Genomic DNA, 19,476 nt, shown 5'->3' on the forward strand with positions numbered 1-19,476 from the left:
AACTTAAAATATGCCAAGACTACAATAGTTTTGATAGGTAGATAATTAAAACAGAATGATAAACATACAGATGCATCAGGACAACAACAACAACAATACTAATAAAATTTGCATTGATGAATAAAAGGAAACACACTTTAAAATCATCTTTTATAAGGCTAATACAAATACACAACTGTATAATATGCCAAATATTTTTGTATTAGTCCTATGTTCAGTTGAATATTGTACTTATGCTATATTTGAGTTGAATGGCGTGCCTATTACAAATTTCAAATTTAAGTGACAATTGATTGAATACCTGCCAATCTTTAACAGTGTGATAATAGTCTTATCCTAACCACAAAAGCAATATCACATATAATCACATGCTTGTGAAGGCTTAAGCTTCACAAGCATTTTATTTGAATTGTAATTTAATAAAGCAAAAATTCATAAACTGCAATCATGTTATAATAGAGGTGCGGGGTATTAAAAATGTCACAGAACAGCTACTTACAAATAAAAATTTATTACAAAGATATTAAAACACTCAAAAAATAAAACATAATTCACTCTGTATGTGCAAACTAATTATGTACATTTTAGAATCAAAATCAGTAAATAACAAGTATAATTATAATATGGATGGCCATATTGATAGCAAAATATCACATTGGCCATACAATGTAGCAGTAAAAAGTAAAGTAAAAGAAAAGTAATGAATTTGTTACTAGAAAAAGAATGAGTCCACACATTTCACCTGAGTAAAATCTTTTAGCTAAAGACAGGTTCCACGACTCCGTACTTCCAGGTGAAGACGTTTAGTGACTGTCAAACAAGGAGTAAATTGGGATTAAAAGAGAAACATCAGAATAATGGAGAGAGAGTTTGAAATGTTATAGCAGACAATGCTCTGATCTGATGTTGTTACTTTTGTAGACTTTGTCTTAACACTCTTTTGCATTATAAATGACCCCAGATAATTATTTATATCATATGATTTATTATCATATATATGCAACGGCATCTAAAAACTGGTGTGTACATAGCTGGCAATAAATTAGTATAAACCTATTTACTTTAATAAGGCCTCTAAAAATGTACCACAAATTGCATTGATTATTCTTGCATTCCTTTTAAATCTATCAGCATGTGTTTCCCTCAAACAGTGAGCCAACGCAGTGCACCATGGTCTACTCGCGGCAGGGGACAACGGAAACCATTGAGGAAGTAGAAGATGAGCGAGAACAAGAAGGCAAAAGTCCTATCTCTGGAACAGGTGCAGAGGACGAAGACTATTGTGTTGACCTGGAGGGATGTAGCTATACACCTGACACCGACATGGCTTTATACTCTACAACAGATGGGGATCTTCCACCATCCTACAGCAAAGCTGTCAGCTTTGAACAGCTGTCGTTGGCTTCCCATGATGAATCTGCCGACAATAATTTGATGGTTTTAAGTCCAGATGACAGCCGCACTGACAAGCTGCATGATTCTATATTGCCGCCTCTTACACATGAGTTGACTGCAAGTGAACTGCTTCTAAACAAGTGAGGGTTTTTTTTCTGCACATAAATGTTATTGACCTTTTTTCTTTACATAGTCCTGGAGTACGCTGGGTCTGCACACCATATGCCCCTCTGTCCCCGGCCAGAATTATTACACAGTGGTTGCATACTGTTAGCACAACAGTGAGAGGGATGCAATGAAAGACACAGGAACTCAGGGAATAGATTGCCCACGCAATTAATTGTTGCTATGAAACCATTTATTAAGAATGTCACTCCGTTTTAAAAATTGAGGCAACAGGCGTCAGACTAAATTACACCACAGTTATATCTGAACTGTTTATCAGAGCTTAAATGCTCTGCAATTATTGTGGTCAGGCTTGTGTTTGTTTAAAGTTAATATAGGCCCATCACTCCAAACCACCCAGAGGGTCATATCATTCTGAAACTCCCATACTGACACACAGTAGTATAGTAAATGGGAAACACAGATTCCCTGTCACATGAGAAGCGCTTCAGCTGTAGCTGTAAATGTTGCATTCTTCTCATGTCACAGGGAAACCACATTAGCTAGAAAACAGTGTTTTCTAAAGTCTCCATGTGACATTCACGTTATTCTCACTTTTCTTTTTTTTTTCGTTTCTAAGGATGTTTCAAGATGAAGAGCTGGAAGAATCAGAAAAATTTTATGTTGGGCAGCCACGCGTGCTGCAACTTATTTATGCACTTTACAATACTTTAGTGGCCAGATCAGAAATGGTTTGCTACTTTGTGATTATACTCAACCACATGATCTCTGCTTCTATGATAACATTGGTACTGCCAATTTTCATATTTCTCTGGGCTATGTTGTCTGTGCCACGGCCCAGTAAACGGTTTTGGATGGCTGCTATTGTATATACAGAGGTACGTAATATTTTTATGCTCTCAATCTTTTATTACTAGTATCAGCACAATGACAAAATCTAAGTTATAACAGTATAGCATTATAACTATCACGTACGCAAGGTTTCCAATACAATATGAGAGCATTATTAGTCTAAGATCTAGGGCCTGATTCATTAAGGATCTTAACTTAAGAAACTTCTTATTTAAGTCTCCTGGACAAAACCATGTTACAATGCAAGGGGTGCAAATTAGTATTCTGCTTTGCACATAAGTTAAATACTAACTGTTTTTTCATGTAGCACCTGATAAGGGAACAGAATTTGCAGAAGCAGGACACATCTTAGTTGTCTTTGTTGTACAGTCAAGTCTTGATTTACATTACTGAGACAGAGTCTATGGGCAAGATGGAGGAGCGACGGGCTAGAGACCTCATGCATGATAATGAGATTATTATCATGCAGCATGTGTGCAGTTCCCTCTCGTCCTCTGTGCGGCAATATACTCCACTGCCTCAGAGGTTGGGTATTTAGGTTCTGCTCCATCTTTATGTTAGTACATAGAGCTCTATGTAGTAAGTTCAAGTTAAACCATTCCTAAGACTGGATGTTTAGAATCAAGGTTGGAATTTAGAAACCTTTGTTGGTATATAACTATGTATGACATACTGTTCAACTAAACGGTATCCGTTTTTTATGTTGCTTTTGATGTAGGTAACAATCGTTATCAAGTATTTCTTTCAATTTGGATTTTTCCCATGGAATACAAATTTGGATTTATACAAAGACAAACCTTACCATCCTCCTAATATAATCGGTGTGGAGAAGAAAGAAGGTTATGTGCACTATGACCTCGTTCAACTTCTTGCTTTATTTTTTCATCGATCTATTTTAAAGGTATGTTTTACATTTATATATATTGTGAAATGAAACTTCATCCATCAAACTATTGACACGCTACCACATTGCGTTCAACAGACTTCAACATCCCCCAAAAAATGGACTGGAATGAGTTGTACCAGCCCACTGGATTAACAGAGTTGAGTCCCCCTCCAAACTCAAAATCTGTCCACAAAGTTTAAATTTGCCCCTCTGTAGCGTGGCTTTGCAATTTCTAGCTGGATGGCTCCTAACTCACAATGAGACCCTATATATGTTATACAGTATGTGTTTGGATGACAAAATTTGTTTCTAAAATGTTTTTTCAACTAACTTGATTACGTGTGTGTGTTTATAGACTTATTCTGTACTATCTGTGTTTGTAGTTGTACTGATATTCCTAATTAGAATATTTCTGCTCTCTAACAATATGTACAGTATTTTATGACAAATGTATATATATAATAAGTAAAGGTGATATTGTTATATTCTGTAGGACACTCAGGTTTCTTTGACCAGTATGAAAGCCCAAACTTCAGATATTACTAGATTTGTGTGCTTAGCAGTATCAAAGTCATTTTTATATCTAATTGTGTTTGTAACGACACTTGGAGAAGCATTTCTTTTTATATATATAATATAATAATATATATATAATAATATAGTAATATATATAATCAGACTTGTTTTCTGAGCAAGATTTATTCTGTTTTATTAGTGCCATGGTCTCTGGGATGAGGATGACGTGTGTGAAAATGCCACCCATAAAGATGACACAGATGATGAATTTTCGGAAGCATCAGGAAGAAGAGATTCTATTGGTTCATTAAAATCAGTTAACCTTGCAGCATCTGCAGAATCCATCCATGTTCATTTCCCAGAGGAGAAAACGGCAATTAGAAGAAAAAGTTCTAGCAGTGGTTCCCAAATTTCTCACAGGTCCAGTTACTCCTCGCACAGATCAAAGAGAGGTACTTGTTTATAAATACAGTGCAGCTTTACCATTTAAACACCAAGGGGTAAATGTATCAAGCTGAGAGTTTTCCGGCGGGTTTGAAAGACCAATCAGATTCTAGCTATCATTTATTTAGTACATTCTACAAGATGACAGCTAGAATCTGATTGGTTGCTATAGGCAACATCTCCAGTTTTCAAACCCGCCTGAAAACTCTCAGCTTGATACATTTACCCCCAAGTAATATTTTATCAGCATTTAATCTTTCAAAACTTCTTGAAATCATTATCAAGATATGTGTTGCACCAATATCTAAAATATCTACATACAGTATGTGTATTGAGTGTATTGCCATGAGGCTCACAGTATTATTGTGAAAAGAGTATCTATAGGTGTTCTGAGCCTTTGAAAGGTGGCAGTTACTTGCAGGGAGCCATCGCCATCTTATTCTCTGTCCCGACTGCTTGTTTCTGAGCAACTGGGACATCTTTTCCGGGCTCAGTGGCGGTTACATGAACACAATGCCTAATTATTGCTCAGGGAGCTAACTTCTAATGATTACTTCTTGGAGAATTAACTGGCAGGGAGTGCAGAGCCTCTCTGCTGTTTATAGCATTCTCGTGCTGCCTTGCTCCTGCACGCAGCAAATTATTCCTGGTGAATTACTGCTGGAATTTTTGTCTTGCCTGCTGTCTGCTATCTGTCATGATCTACGCTTTCTGGATTACACTTACTAGCTGCCGGCCCAGCCCATTTTAGCTTGTCTTACTGGATTCTCCTTGTCCGCCAGCTGCTTTGACCTTCAGCTTGTTCCTGGTTATTCTCTTGTTCACCATCAGCCTGGTTCCGGTGCATTTCTTAGCTCATAATCCATATATATTTTGCTATAGTCTTAATGTCCCTATGTTAGCTGGGACTTAAATAAGTCCATACTACCTTGAGTTCAAGTCCTGGGTGCATCCAAGTACCTCCGAGCATATTGTCCTTTTACAGGAAACGCAGTTTTGCTATAGGTGAAGACCTCGTAGACCTCATTGCGTTAAATCTAGGGATTAATTTAGTGTCCAGTGGGAGCATCTAACAATGTATGTTATTGCCTACATTGCCTTCCAAAATATTGGTTGTCATCAACTATTGGAAATCAATTAATCAATTCTGCCCTGTACGTATAGGAAAAAATCAGTGCTCCCCCAAGTAGGTCCCACCATTACTTGAATCGGAGATTTGGCTTACGAGTATTTTTTTTATTCAAAACTGAAAGCTGTCCATAGCTTTTCACTGAGCATTGAGAGCTGCAGAGAGAGCTGGCTCTCCAATTCATGTAAAGGGAGGAGAACCTCCTATTTGCTTGTATGTACAAGATATGAAATGCACTTTGCAATTTATTTCTTCTGTAAGGAAAGGTTCTATAAGGCTTTAATCACACACCAGTACACTTTGTAGATAGTGAAGCATACTGTGTATTACTTGACAATAACATGTACAGTATACTGGAAGAATACATGCATTGTCTGATAAAAGTATCTGTGCTTTATAGCATCTTAAAGTAAACTTGCAATCTCATTAGGATGCTTTATGTGAAATTATCCCTGTCCTATGTATGACTTCTGCTATGCATAGGAACTTTGTGCACATTTATCACTTGTGCAAAAACACAAGATGCCAGCAACAGCTGAGACAGGTAATGAGTTTAAAATAGATGGGAGGGAATATCTCGTACTGCCTTCCGTGTGGCTCATTAGATTTAGTGCTCCCATCCCAGTAACAGAAAATCAATTTGCGTCTCTATTCTGAACTCGTCTTGGTCAAAGATAAAAAATCCCCAGGAGCAGAGAGAGAACACTGAAGCAAGCTAAAATCAACATTCTTCAGATTTGCCAAAGTTTTTGCAAACTCCTGTTTCCACCAGTCAGAGAGTGATTCTGATCCTGAAGAGGCTGAACAGCTTGAGGATCCCTGGGAAGGAAATATAATGTACTTGAAATCCTTACCAGCAAAAGTAGATTTTATTCTGCTTCTATTGTCTTAAAACCAAAATTGGGTGGGGGTGGGGCGGGGGGTAAGATGAGACCAGCCAGATAGGGTAAGCAAACAAAGATTTGTAGAAATATCTAGCAATTTTCTAAACAACAGTGGGTGAAGGATGTATCCTGAATAGCAGTATGGTGGTACATAAGTCCATCCTTCAGGGTTCCATATGTAAACTTTGCACAAAAAAGGAAAAAAAGAGAGGGACAGGTGAGCCAATTCCCTCGTAGAGAAAATGTACAACATAGATTTCCAACAGAAATAAGTATTTCTTCATGCAGTTGACTAAGTTACGCTCTGACAATGCCAATGTTCTCCTTGTTGAGGTAAGGCAAACTTACTTTATATGTTATCATAAATATTACTTACACAGTAAAGCATATGGCTGCCCACTTGCAAGGGATCTAAAATAACAAAGGAAAACTTACACTGACAAATTCACATGATAATGTCAGGACGCATGTCCTATTGGAATGCAGCACTTTATGAACTGTTACTATAACTAATCCACTAATGTCATTGCCCAGTATTATTAAGGGATTCAAGATATTTGTCCAGCTTTTGTATTTCAAAGTCAATACTAACAAATCAGAAGCCCTCAATATATGATTACCCCCCTATTTGGTCTGCATGCTTTACAATTGTCTAACAGATTATTATGCAAATATATCAAAATTCTCCACTTACTAAGCTCATATTTTTGCACAACTGTATTAAGAAACAAGAAGTTTTTGAGACCCTGTTTGCCTGTCAGAATTTAACAACCAGATGTTTATCCACCATCTATTGTAGTGATGAGCAACTAGATATACTTCAGGGGCTGCAAGTGTGGCCGTCCATCCTCCAAATGGCCCACACATTATCCTTAATTTCAAAATACCTTCAACACCCCATATCACTCATCAAAAAATGTACCCACATGCTCCATAATTCCCCCACACGCCACACAGATCTGCCACTTGTTCCAAAATTACCACATGCCCTAAGAATATGCCCTCTATGTATTCTAAAACTCCCCCACATCCCACTCAGATCTCCCCACATACCTGTCCACATCTCCCCACACACTTCTGTAGATCTTACCTTACACCTCCGCACATCTCCCCTTACACCTGTGCACATCTCCCCACACACCTCCGCACATCTCCCCTTACACCTGCGCACATGTCCCCTCACACCTCCGCACATCTCCCCACACACCTCAGCACATATCCCCACACACTTCTGTACATCTCCCCTTACACCTCCGCACATCTCCCCTTACACCTGCGCACATCTCCCCACACACCTCCGCACATCTCCCCTTACACCTGCGCACATCTCCCCTCACACCTCCGCACATCTCCCCACACATATCCGCACATCTCCCCACACACCTCCGCACATCTCCCCTTACACCTGCGCACATCTCCCCTCACACCTCCGCACATCTCCCCACACATCTCCGTATATCTCCCCTCACACCTCCGCACATCTCCCCACACATCTCTGCACATCTCCCCTCACACCTCCGCACATCTCCCCTCACACCTCAACACATCTCCCCTCACACCTCCGCACATCTCCCCTCTCACCTCCGCACATCTCCTCTCACACCTCCGCACATCTCCCCTCACACCTCCGCACATCTCCCCTCACACCTCCGCACATCTCCCCTCTCACCTCTGCACATCTCCCCTCACACCTCCGCACATCTCCCCTCTCACCTCCGCACATCTCTCCTCACACCTCCGCACATCTCCCCTCACACCTCCGCACATCTCCCCACACATATCCGCACATCTCCCCTCTCACCTCTGCACATCTCCCCTCACACCTCCGCACATCTCCCCTCACACCTCCGCACATCTCCCCTCACACCTCCGCACATCTCCCCACACATCTCCGCACATCTCCCCTCACACCTCCGCACATCTCCCCACACACCTCTGCACATCTCCCCTCACACCTCCGCACATCTCCCCACACATCTCCGCACATCTCCCCTCTCACCTCTGCACATCTCCCCTCTCACCTCTGCACATCTCCCCTCACACCTCCGCACATCTCCCCTCTCACCTCCGCACATCTCCCCTCACACCTCCGCACATCTCCCCACACATCTCCGCACATCTCCCCTCTCACCTCTGCACATCTCCCCTCACACCTCTGCACATCTCCCCTCACACCTCCGCACATCTCCCCACACATCTCCGCACATCTCCCCTCTCACCTCTGCACATCTCCCCTCTCACCTCTGCACATCTCCCCTCACACCTCCACACATCTCCCCACACATATCCGCACATCTCCCCTCTCACCTCTGCACATCTCCCCTCACACCTCCGCACATCTCCCCTCACACCTCCGCACATCTCCCCTCACACCTCCGCACATCTCCCCACACATCTCCGCACATCTCCCCTCACACCTCCGCACATCTCCCCACACACCTCTGCACATCTCCCCTCACACCTCCGCACATCTCCCCACACATCTCCGCACATCTCCCCTCTCACCTCTGCACATCTCCCCTCTCACCTCTGCACATCTCCCCTCTCACCTCTGCACATCTCCCCTCACACCTCCGCACATCTCCCCACATACCTTATTTTGTGTACTATACCAAATCACATGTATCTTAAGATATGTATGGCTTGGACTATAAAGTACGGGACACATTACACTAACATTGTAAATTGCATCCAACAATACATGACCCCCACAGTATTTAATTAAATGTATTAATTGTATACAGGGAGAACCATATATTCAATTAAAAACCAGTGCACTCTTAGAACCTACAGCTTGTTTAGACCATAACACTAACCGTAGGCTTCCATCCAGGTGACAAATAAAGGAAAATTGTTACAGGAACCTATAACTGAACAAGTTCCTAAACCAATTTATTATGCTAATGTGGGACCATCAGAAGTCTGAATTATGGGGAAAAGAGCATTGTGTTTTATTTCTTGTGTAATAAAGGTGACTTTCCTGGGGAAATCGGGACACATTGGAGATCTAGTCAAGCACATATAATATTTCTGTTTAAATTTCAAATGTAAAAGGTAAAGTAGAACACATAGATTAAATAGTAACTATCACAGTGACAAATATTATATTTTTATATACAAGATAAATCATATACCTGAAATTAGAGTTACAAGTATATAGTAAGTGTAAACTGTGGCCTAAGTCATTTATAATAAATACTATATATTGTATTAATCATAAATTGCAGGGTTTGCATCACTTCAGCACTTGATGGTCCTGAATGTTTTTGTTAATATACTGATAATGTTGATTGTAACACATGTCTCTGATCACTCATTACAAACAGGATACTTTAAATCACACTTTGTGCATGGGGAGATGCAGGAACTCAGCACACATTGTTTCCAGCTTTTACCTCTTGCTTACTGACAGTGACTGTGCAACTTAAATAAATACAAGAATAACATGTAGAAAATGAGAATAAATTCTTTGAACATAAAAGTAAGAACATTTGTATTTTCTTTATACTAAAGGTAGCACCAGCACTCGAAACAGCAGCCAGAAAGGTAGCAGCATATTAAGTATAAAGCAAAAATCTAGAAAGGAACTGCTCATGGAAAAACTTCGAGAGCAACTCATCAAAGCAAAAGCTTTTACCATTAAAACGTAAGTACCTTGATATGGGGGATTTTTCTTATTGTTACTCATTGTATAGTTGTACATCTTTTTACTTACATAAATTTATTCTCATAGTAACGTTTATTTTCTCCATGTCTTAATGGTATACAATTTTGTAGTGTTAACTGTTATTTAAGAGTAATTAAACTCATATTCATCTTTAATAAATCTCATTTTATACATTTTACTTAGATGGATACTATAGATCTGAAATAACTAAAAGATATATTAAATCTGTCCAGAATAACATCTACCCTACGTGTTCCTAAAATCCTGTTTAGGCTGGGTACGCACTACAAAAAATGTCTCCCGATATGACATCATTAACGATTTTGCCGGTGATAGAAAATAAATAAGTCCCGATCAGCATGCCAATTCATGTGTACACACTATACATGTTTTACACGATTTACCTTGAGATCTGTGCTCTTCATCTGTCATAACCATTGGCTGAAAAGATCGTGAGTCTGCACACTTCATAGAGATCTATGGACACTGCTGGTCCATGTGCATACACACTGCAGAATTGGTACAATATCGTTCTATCTTTGAATGACATTTTCAGTTCAATTTAAAAATCAAATAAAACTATATGATGTGCTTTGGAACGATAATCGATCATCGTTGCAGCTTACACACTAATTCGATATCGGGCCGAATGGTTGTTGATCATTTGATTGGTCTGATAATCGTCTGAAAACACTGTAGTATGTACCCAGCCCAAGTGAGCACAATTTCTCTATCTAGATAAGTGAGATCTAATCTTGCAGTCTCCTAACCTACAGACAAGGTCTATAGGCCATGATTAGTCATGTATGGTTTTGTGAGGGATAGGTCATGTCAAACTAATCTAATTAGTTTCTACGAGGAAGTTAGTGGGAACTTAGACCAGGGCAGCACAGTAGATGTGGTCTACTTAGATTTTGCAAAGGCCTTTGATACAGTGCCACACAAGAGGTTGGTTTACAAAATAAGGGAACTGGGTCTAGGAAACAACATTTGTACTTGGATCGAAAACTGGTTAGAGAATAGGGAACAGAGATTTGTGATAAATGGAACATTTTCTAATTGATCAAAAGTTTTTAAGTGGAGTACCTCAAGGTTCCGTGCTGGGACCACTTCTTTTTAATATATTTATTAATGACCTTGCTGATGGTTTAGAGAGTAAAGTTTCTATTTTTGCAGATGACACTAAACTCTGTAAGGTAATAAAATCAGAGCAAGATGTAGTTTCTCTACAGAGGGACTTAAATAAACTGGAGGATTGGGTGGCCAAATGGAATATGAGGTTTAACATAGATAAATGTAAGGTTATGCATTTAGGGATCAAAATCAAGAACGCAATCTATAAATTAAATGGAATTAATTTAGCAGTATCTATAATGGAAAAGGATTTGGGAGTGCTCGTAGACAGTAGACTTAGCAATAGTGCTCAATGTCAAGCCGCAGCTGCAAGGGCAAACAAAGTATTGGCATGCATAAAAAGGGGCATGGATGCAAGGGACGACAGTGTAATTTTGCCACTGTATAAATCGTTGGTAAGACCTCATCTTCAATATGCAGTACAGTTCTGGGCACTGCTCTATAAAAAAGATAATTTGGAACTAGAAAGGGTTCAGAGAAGCGCGACAAAATTGATTGGTATGGAGTCATTAAGTTATGAGGAAAGGTTAGCCTGTTTAGGCATGTTTACTTAAGAAAAGAGGCATCTAAGGGGAGATATGATTACTATGTAGAAATACATTGAGGGTCAATACAGAGAACTTTCATGGGAATGTTTTACCCCAAGGACTATACACAGGACACGCGGTCACCCCCTAAGGTTAGAGGAGAGGAAATTTCACAACCAGCAAAGGAAGGTGTTCTTTACAGTAAGGGCAGTCAAGATATGGAATTCATTGCCAGGGAACGTTGTGATGGCAGATTCAATAGATATGTTTAAGAAAGGGTTAGACAAATTTTTAGCGGAAAAGTGTATTCAAGGATATGACCGTTAATTAAAATGAAGGATGGTAGTGGATATAGGGTAAAAATAGGACTGCAATATTGGGTCTGGGACGATTTTCACAATTGAAACAGATTGGTGGTTCCTTACTCTGGATCAATTTCAAATATAAGTGCAGGATCGCAGGAGATCCAAATAGGTTGAACTTGATGGACTGGTATCTTTTTTCAACCTCATCAACTGTTTTACAATGTTACTATGTCACATTATGCTTTTATTATTAATCTTAATGATTACAGGCTATGAAATGTGCTTTGATTTGATTATTTCTTTTTTATAATTGTTGAATCACACTTTATTTTTAAATTGAGCTCCAGTAGAAAGACAGTGTATGATAGACCACTGTATCTTTACTATAAATATGATTTCTTATACAAATGGGTGCAACAGGGTGCATACCTTAATGAATTGCTCATTTTTTATGTATTGTTTCTTTTTTCCAGAATACTTCAGATATATTTGCCAATCAGACAGTTTTTTTACAACCTCATTCATCCAGACTACAGTGCTGTAACAGATGTCTATGTGCTAATGTTCCTGGCAGATACTGTAGACTTCATCGTAATTGTATTTGGCTTCTGGGCATTTGGCGTAAGTCATTACACTAAGGAGATCTCCAAGTTTGTTGTACTACTGCTAGTGAAATTAGTAGTTTCAACATTGCTGTATGTAAGTGTAGGTAGAAAATTAGTGTTAAATAATTAGATACAAAAATGACTTGTAATATAGAATGAATAGGACAGGAAAATACTGTTCAGTATCTTCTGCAACAAGGAAATAAAAACATTAAAAACTACAGATGTGGACTTGACCCCAGGGCCATCTTTTCCATTGGGCACGATGGGCAGCTGCCCGGGGCCCCCACGGGCAAGCGGGCCCCATAGGCACGGCTCTTAATGAGAATAAATAATCCTGCAAAAGCACAAAACCTGCAAAAAAAACCTACAAGGGTCACTGAGCAAGTACATCTATATATCTCTATCTCTATATATCTATATCTATATCTGTATTTGTATACATCTATATATCTATATCTATATCTATATCTAGGGGCCCCGGTGCACTGCTTTGCCCGGGGGCCCATAATGTTGTTAAGATGGCCCTGCTTGACCCAAGTTGATGACTGATCCTATCAAGCTTGTACTTGATATGAGTTGCAGCTTCTCATATGATGAACAGGGTGCTGTTATTACATCTATGTAAGGCTTCAAAGTCATTAAAAAAAAGTGAATTTTGATTGGTGGTCTTGCTTGCTATAAGAGGTGAAAATTGAGATTTTCGTTAAACATAGGGAATATTTGTTATCAGCACAGACAAAAATGTTTATTGGAGATTTTCTCATTTTCTTGAATGACATTCAGCTGAATGAGAACAATAGTGGAGATTTTGATTATGTTATACTTATTGTAACTGTAAATTGGCATACTATTGGCAGAATGAACTGGCATTGGCTGTTTAGCTACTGAGGTGTTAAAAGATGTATAAGAAAACAAATAATAGTGAGAAAGCAATCCTGTGTGGTTAAACAAAAATGATCAGAGATGGAGTCACACTTGCTAAAAAGTAAGAACGTGTATACATCATACAGCTGATACCATATTTATATTCTCAGAAACACTCAGCTGCGGCAGACATCACCTCCTCTTTGTCAGAAGACCAGGTGCCAGAGGCTTTCTTGGTGATGGTGTTGATACAGTTTGGAACCATGGTTGTTGACCGTGCACTCTATCTCAGAAAAACTGTCATGGGGAAAGTCATTTTTCAAGTTATCCTTGTGTTTGGAATACATTTTTGGATGTTCTTCATTTTGCCGGGAGTAACAGAAAGGTTAGCTATAAGTCCTGGTTGTTTATTTGTTTTAGAACTATTTACATGTAATTCCTTTGCGGAGTTAATGATGAAATAATCAATGTTCTTGTTTGCGTACAGGAAATTTAGTCAGAACACTGTTGCCCAGCTGTGGTATTTTGTGAAGTGTATCTATTTTGGACTCTCAGCTTATCAAATTCGTTGTGGATATCCAACACGAGTGCTTGGGAACTTCCTCACAAAGAGCTACAATTATGTCAACCTGTTCTTATTTCAAGGGTGAGTATCTTACGTATCTTAAGACTGTACCCAACACATATTATCCACAGCAGAAAATACTCCAGGAATACAGTAAAAACCATGGGCCTGATTCATTAAGGATCTTAGATCTTAAACTAAGACGTTTCTTATTTAAGTCTCCTGGACACAACCATGTTACAATGAAAGGGGTGAAAATTAGTTTTCTGTTTTGCACATAAGTTAAATACTGACTGTTTTGTCATGAGCCCACAAATACTTGATAGCTTATTTGTACACTGAAATTTAAAGTTGATATTTGTGTGATACATGAAAAAACAGTCAGTATTTAACTTATGTGCAAAACAGAAAACTAATTTGCACCCCTTGCATTGTAACATGGTTTTGTCCAGGAGACATAAATAAGAAACTTCTTCATTTAAGATCCTTAATGAATCAGGCCCAATATGTTTAAATGGATATATTTATTGGAGTCTGTAATCAACCCCAACATAAACTCAGAATATACACACTCTTTAAAGCCATAATATGCAGTCTTTGCAGAATTTTATGGCTCCCCCTTCATTGCATCCCTCCTTCTAAGTAGTGCAAATATATATTGATATATAGGCAATCGTCAAAAAAACTTGTAGTCTTTACAAGAGGTCTAAAGAATTATAAGTAACGTGTGTTCTGCAGAGCTTTGAGATCAGCTACTAAAGCTGCCACCGGCTCCATTGATGTGTCATCTCTCTCCTCAGCTTTCGCCTGGTGCCATTTTTAACTGAGCTGCGAGCTGTCATGGATTGGGTATGGACTGACACTACACTCAGTCTTTCCAGCTGGATCTGTGTAGAGGATATTTATGCACATATATTTATACTAAAATGCTGGCGAGAATCAGAAAAGGTAAAGAATTTACAGTCATTTTTATTTTTGAAATTAAAAGACGAATGTTTTACTTGACATACTTGCAATGCCACATTATCTAGTGTCAAAACCAATGAAACAAAACTACAGAAACCAGTTAACTGTCCTGATGTTAGGCTTTTGTCTAGGTGATTAACTGACTGGGAAGAGATGTTTAAGCAGTTGCCAAATAAGTCTGGTAGCACATGTCAGCACACAGTTCAGATGTACATTTAAAGAGTGTAATTGTGAAAGAAAATTTGTTGTCCATCTTAAAAATGTTATTATCTTGGATATATGTGAGCCTTGAATATTTTGTATTTACGGTCTTTCCACCTGTCACGCAAACAAAGCACAATATATAATCTTGAACAAATATCTAATATTTCAAACACCATCTTAGTGAGTCTAAGCATAACTTAATATAATCACAAAATAGTCTAAACAATCAGCAACCAAGAAAACTGCATGCAATTAATTGGAGTTCTAATTTAATTTGCATTCACGGAGTAGCTTTTATCAAATTTGTAGAACACCACTAGATAAGTAAACACAGTTATTTTAAAAATAGACTGCTGTACCTATGTGACATTTATAAAAATGTTGTGCCAGTTAGTATGTATAAAAAACAACCCTCTGGGACATGTCTAATGCTTAGTTCTAATTGCCAAAATTTGTTTACCTATTGTGTACCATAAAAAGCGGAAATTGTTTGACTTTGATACTGCAAACTTCCAACTTAATAATATAAATGCAAATCAGGATAAAAAAAATGTAGTTTTTGTTATTTTTGTATATTGGTATTATTTTTAACATTTACTTTCTGTAGATTTATCAGTAGTCATATATGTACATTATCATACACTAGATGTCCTTAAGACCAAGTGTTCCTCCGAACTGATGATTCTCTGTGCTGTGCCGTCATCTTTTTAAAACAGCAATTTTATTGTACACAAAACCCGAAGGGCTTTGTTTTGTAATAAAATTGCCATTTAAATAATGATGGAAAAGCCCAGAGAATCGTCAGTTCGGAGGAAACGCCACAAGATGTCTCTTATGTAGCGTGAAAATTATTTATTTTAGCTCTATTCTTGGTTTTAAGTGTATGCTATCTATCTGTCAATTATTTATATCATATATCTATAGAGATATCCTCAGCCCCGGGGTCAGAAGAAGAAGAAAGTGGTGAAGTATGGAATGGGCGGCATGATTGTGGTTCTTCTGATTTGCATTGTCTGGTTCCCTCTACTTTTCATGTCCTTAATAAAATCAGTTGCTGGTGTCACAAACAGGCCCCTGGATGTATCCATTAAAATATCTCTTGGAGGTTACCAGGTAAGCCTAATTAATATTATTGTTTTATAGCAATTGGGAAAGCTATAGCATACTATTATTTAATTGTGCAAGCCTTTCATTTGTTATTGTTGCCACAAAAGTAATTAAGTTAGTAAGAGTGATGAAAAGCTCACTTCATAAAGTTTTTGTTCTACAAAGTGAGTCATGCTCCAATCTAGTGTTGCATAGTTGTTGTGTTGTAGAATCCACTGCGTACTACATGAAGTAAGTTCCACTCTTCAAGATTGAGGTTCCTTAGTATAGCTAGAGAACCAGGGTTACCTCGCAGCCAAATTTCAAATGATCAAATAATTAAGAGAAAAATCCTTAAGTGTCATGTGATCTGCTGAAAAAAATAGCAGCTCACTATGTTGCCCAATAAGTGCAACTTTATTAATATTACTGATGCCAAAAAATGTCATACTCAGATCATACCATACCAACCGTAAATGCCTATGATGCTGTACTTGAAAACTTTGGTTTATTTTGGCTCTGATTTCTCATATCTTAGCTGCTCACAATGTCATATTATATCAAAAGACACTATCATTCAAAACAGCTTGGTTGTCATGCCGGCCTGAGTCATTAAGGACAAAAAGAGGAGGGAAAAAAAAGGAGTAAATTTGATCCTGGGCAAACCATGTTACAATACAAGGGGTGCAAATTAGTTTACTATTTTGTACATAAGGAAAATACTGGCTGCTTTTTCATGTAGCACATAAATACTTGATAGCTTTATTTCTACTAGAGATGGTCACTGACCCCCGTGTTTTGGTTTTGGATTCGGTTTTGGATCTGGATTACCGTCGTGTTTTGGTTTTGGTTTTGGTTTTGCAAAACCGCCATTGCGTGTTTTGGTTTTGGTTTTGGTTTTGTTTTGCTATTTTGTTGGAAAATCAATGTTTTTGGGCCTAAAATAACCCAATTTAGTGCTCTAACTGTTTTAGAGATAAGTAATCTAATTGTTGAGGTAATAAATCATCCAAAAAAACAGTTTAATTCTTCGTTGGTAGGCCTTCATTTATTCTACACACAAAACAGATTGTCTTCCTCTCCATCTATGCATATTGGCAATGCAGCCATCGTCTTTGGATGTATATTACACCCTACACTTATAGTTAAATATGTAAAGAAATGGAAAAAGGCAGTTTGCTTTCTGTCTCTATAGGCCCCCCTCCACTTGTTTAAAAAAACAAAAAATTCAGCCGTTATAGACTGTACAATATTAATTGAAATGGACAAAGCCAGTTTGGTTTCTGCCTCTATAGGCCCCCCTCCACTTGTCAAAAATACAAAAAAATTCAGCCGTTATAGACTGTACAATATTAATTGACATGGAGAAAGCCAGTTTGGTTTCTGTCTCTCTAGGCCCCCCTCCACTTGTATAAAATACCAAAAAATTCAGCCGTTATAGACTGTACAATATTATGAGAAATGGACAAAGTCAGTTTGGGGTCACTCTGTCTATGACACCCTACCCTTAAGGATAAATTTCTTGACCTGCCTCTGGGATGACGATTCACCCCCAGCAGCAGCAACAGCAGCAGCAGTGGGACTAACGCTTTCTTCAGAGGAATCAATAATAGTGCAGGAGTCATCCAGCCTTAAGTGGGATGCCGGGCTAACTCCGAGCGCTACTGAGGATATTGATGAGGATGGTGTGGTGGGTGTATTTTGTAGCCGTTGGGATGTCGGTGAGCGGAGGGTCTTAGCTGATGATGGAGTGCTTGTATTTTTTTGGGAAGAACTTTCAGCTTTTCCCAACACTTTGCCATGAACTCTCGTTAAATGGCGTAACATAGACGAGGTTCCAAGATGGTTAAGGTCCCTCCCTCGACTGACTGTGGCTTGACATACACTACAAATGGCTATACAATTGTTGTCTGGATTTGGGTAGAAATAATTCCACACATAAGAAGTGGATTTTTTTGTTTTATGCCCAGGCATGACAATGGCCTTTTTCTTGTCACGTGTCAGAACTGCTGCCACTGGTGCAGGACTTACACAAACAACCTCATCCTCATCAACATCCTCATTAGCGCCCTCGTCGCCTACACAAATCTCCCCCTCATCCTCTTCTAATTCCAAAGTGGCATCCTCAATTTGGGTATCACCGGCTACACTCGGGCTATTAAGGCACACATCAGCAGAATGCTCACGATTAGACATCCCACTGTTGGATGGACTCTCCACAGGGATTGTTGTCATTTATGAATCAGAGCAAACATTCTCCTCTAATACCTTACTATTATCTTGCAGCTCGGCTTTGACGCGTAACAGTAGTTGTGCACCAATTGTAGGCTGGGTAACTTTTTGGGATCTGCCACTAATAGCCAAAGGTGAAGGCCTCATTCTCTCTTTGCCACTGCGTGTGTAGAATGGCATGCTTGCAATTTTTTTTTATCGTCACTTAACTTTTGCTCAGTTACACTTCTTTTTCGCTTCAATACAGTAAATTTTTTTGGGGGTTTTGTTTTTTGCACTAATTTGGAAACACTCTGTTGTTTGACATCGCCTTGGCCAGATGACGTACTGGGAACACTAACATCAGGACTAGTGACAGAACCTGGTTGCTCATTTAGATCATATGTGGACTGCTTTTAATCCATTCTGGGCGCAAAGCACTGGGGAGTGCTAAAAATTAGTTGGTAGATACTGCTGACAGATATGACTTTTGACAGCCAGAAATATTTATGCACAGTTATGGGGGACACCCCAAAAGCACTGAGGAGTGCTAACAATTAGTTGGTAGATACTGCTGACAGATATGACTTTTGACAGCCAGAAATATTTATGCACAATTATGGGGGACACCCCAAAAGCACTGAGGAGTGCTAAAAATTAGTTGGTAGATACTGCTGACAGATATGACTTTTGACAGCCAGAAATATTTATGCACAATTATGGGGGACACCCCAAAAGCACTGAGGAGTGCTAAAAATGAGTTGGTAGATACTGCTGACAGATATGACTTTTGACAGCCAGAAATATTTATGCACAGTTATGGGGGACACCCCAAAAGCACAGAGGAGTGCTAAAAATTAGTTGGTAGATACTGCTGACAGATATGACTTTTGACAGCCAGAAATATTTATGCACAATTATGGGGGACACCCCAAAAGCACTGAGGAGTGCTAACAATTAGTTGGTAGATACTGCTGACAGATATGACTTTTGACAGCCAGAAATATTTATGCACAATTATGGGGGACACCCTAAAAGCACTGAGGAGTGCCAAATATTAACAAAAAATAATAAACCTCTATCCTCCTCTCTTCTCTAGCGATTTTT

The 19,476-nt window shown here is 38.8% G+C and overlaps 1 protein-coding gene across 1 annotated transcript in view; it reads left to right on the forward strand.

The window, feature by feature from the left end:
* Positions 1-19,476, forward strand: part of PIEZO2 (piezo type mechanosensitive ion channel component 2) — a 377,083-nt gene that overhangs the window by 337,404 nt on the left and 20,203 nt on the right. Inside the window, exons 39-48 of the mRNA XM_075213287.1 lie at positions 1,152-1,535; positions 2,141-2,399; positions 3,092-3,274; positions 3,975-4,227; positions 9,746-9,878; positions 12,339-12,486; positions 13,508-13,722; positions 13,825-13,983; positions 14,703-14,850; positions 15,997-16,185. Coding sequence (XP_075069388.1) covers positions 1,152-1,535; positions 2,141-2,399; positions 3,092-3,274; positions 3,975-4,227; positions 9,746-9,878; positions 12,339-12,486; positions 13,508-13,722; positions 13,825-13,983; positions 14,703-14,850; positions 15,997-16,185 — 2,071 coding nt within the window. The remainder of the gene's footprint in view (positions 1-1,151; positions 1,536-2,140; positions 2,400-3,091; positions 3,275-3,974; positions 4,228-9,745; positions 9,879-12,338; positions 12,487-13,507; positions 13,723-13,824; positions 13,984-14,702; positions 14,851-15,996; positions 16,186-19,476) is intronic.

Source organism: Mixophyes fleayi, chromosome 5, assembly GCF_038048845.1.
Source record: "Mixophyes fleayi isolate aMixFle1 chromosome 5, aMixFle1.hap1, whole genome shotgun sequence".
In the NCBI taxonomy this organism is placed as follows: Eukaryota; Metazoa; Chordata; class Amphibia; order Anura; family Limnodynastidae; genus Mixophyes; species Mixophyes fleayi.